Consider the following 1,072-nt stretch of genomic DNA (forward strand, 5'->3'; position numbering starts at 1 on the left):
TGAGTCGCTATGTAAACAAAGAATGAATGAGTCGCTATGTAATCAAAGAATGAGTGAGTCGCTATGTAATCAAAGAATGAGTGAGTCGTTGGATAATCAAAGAATGAGTGTTACCTGGCAATGCAGAAAAGATTTATATTTCCATTGTAGACTGAGAAGTCAAGAAAGACTGCTCTGGTGCCTCTGTCCAGCCACAGGTGGTCTTTCAGGAACTGCAGACGGTTGGCTGACTCCTCTTTTGTTCTAGAGAAGTCCTGGTAGTAGCCTCCACCTCCATACTTAGACACCTGCCCCCAGTAACTGCTGCTATTCATCTCACTCTCTGTGGTGTACACCCACCTGCCACACATGCAGAAACAAAAACATTTAGGACACAGTCATGTATTCAAAGGTCTAAATTTGCACAGATTTTTTAATTTATGCAGCATTTTGCATTAACTAACGCTGTTCCATTGTTTGGACCAAAGGGGGCGGTGTCCTCGTTGCTGGGGGTGTATATGTTGTAGCAGTCCTGAACCTCGTCCCTAAGGTCCTCGTGGACAGAGCAGGACTCATTGCGAACCTTGACCTGCCGGAGGCGCGGGACGCCGAGGAGGAGGTTCTCATAGAAGATGAAGCTCTGATTCTCTGGCAGGCTGTTGTTGTTGTACCAAACGTCCCAGTACATCCCACCGAGGAACGGCCCCTGTGTGAACTAGAAGGGCAAAATAACCCGGTTTTTAATGCACAGCATGTCAGAAAGGGGAGTTTAGATGTAAAACTTGGTGGAAAAACATTTACTTATTTCTTAAACAACAACAAAAAAATTTAAATGAAATGTAAAATATAAAGATAATTATTTTACATTAGAAATGAGAAACATAAGTACTTTAATTGCAACGAATAAACTAAAATATAAAATTCAAAATAAGATCAAAACATAAAAAATAGAAAATTATTTAATTAAAAAGTACCAGTTTCATTTATTTATTTAATTAGAAAAATAAATTTAAATTTTTTTTAAAACTCTAAAATAATTAAAACAACAAAATACAAATTCAAATATGGAAAAATATGTGATTATTTAATTTTA

General features: G+C 37.3%; 1 protein-coding gene across 2 annotated transcripts in view; it reads right to left on the bottom strand.

Annotated features, from left to right (window-relative positions):
• pkd2 (polycystic kidney disease 2) overlaps nucleotides 1-1,072 on the bottom strand; it is a 17,306-nt gene that overhangs the window by 8,729 nt on the left and 7,505 nt on the right. For both annotated transcript variants that reach the window (XM_008419764.2, XM_008419755.2), the window contains exons 4-5: nucleotides 444-694; nucleotides 115-339 (exon numbers count right to left, since the gene is read on the bottom strand). In XM_008419764.2, coding sequence (XP_008417986.2) covers nucleotides 115-339; nucleotides 444-694 — 476 coding nt within the window. The remainder of the gene's footprint in view (nucleotides 1-114; nucleotides 340-443; nucleotides 695-1,072) is intronic.

The sequence above is a fragment of the Poecilia reticulata genome, linkage group LG1, assembly GCF_000633615.1.
Source record: "Poecilia reticulata strain Guanapo linkage group LG1, Guppy_female_1.0+MT, whole genome shotgun sequence".
Lineage (NCBI taxonomy): Eukaryota > Metazoa > Chordata > Actinopteri > Cyprinodontiformes > Poeciliidae > Poecilia > Poecilia reticulata.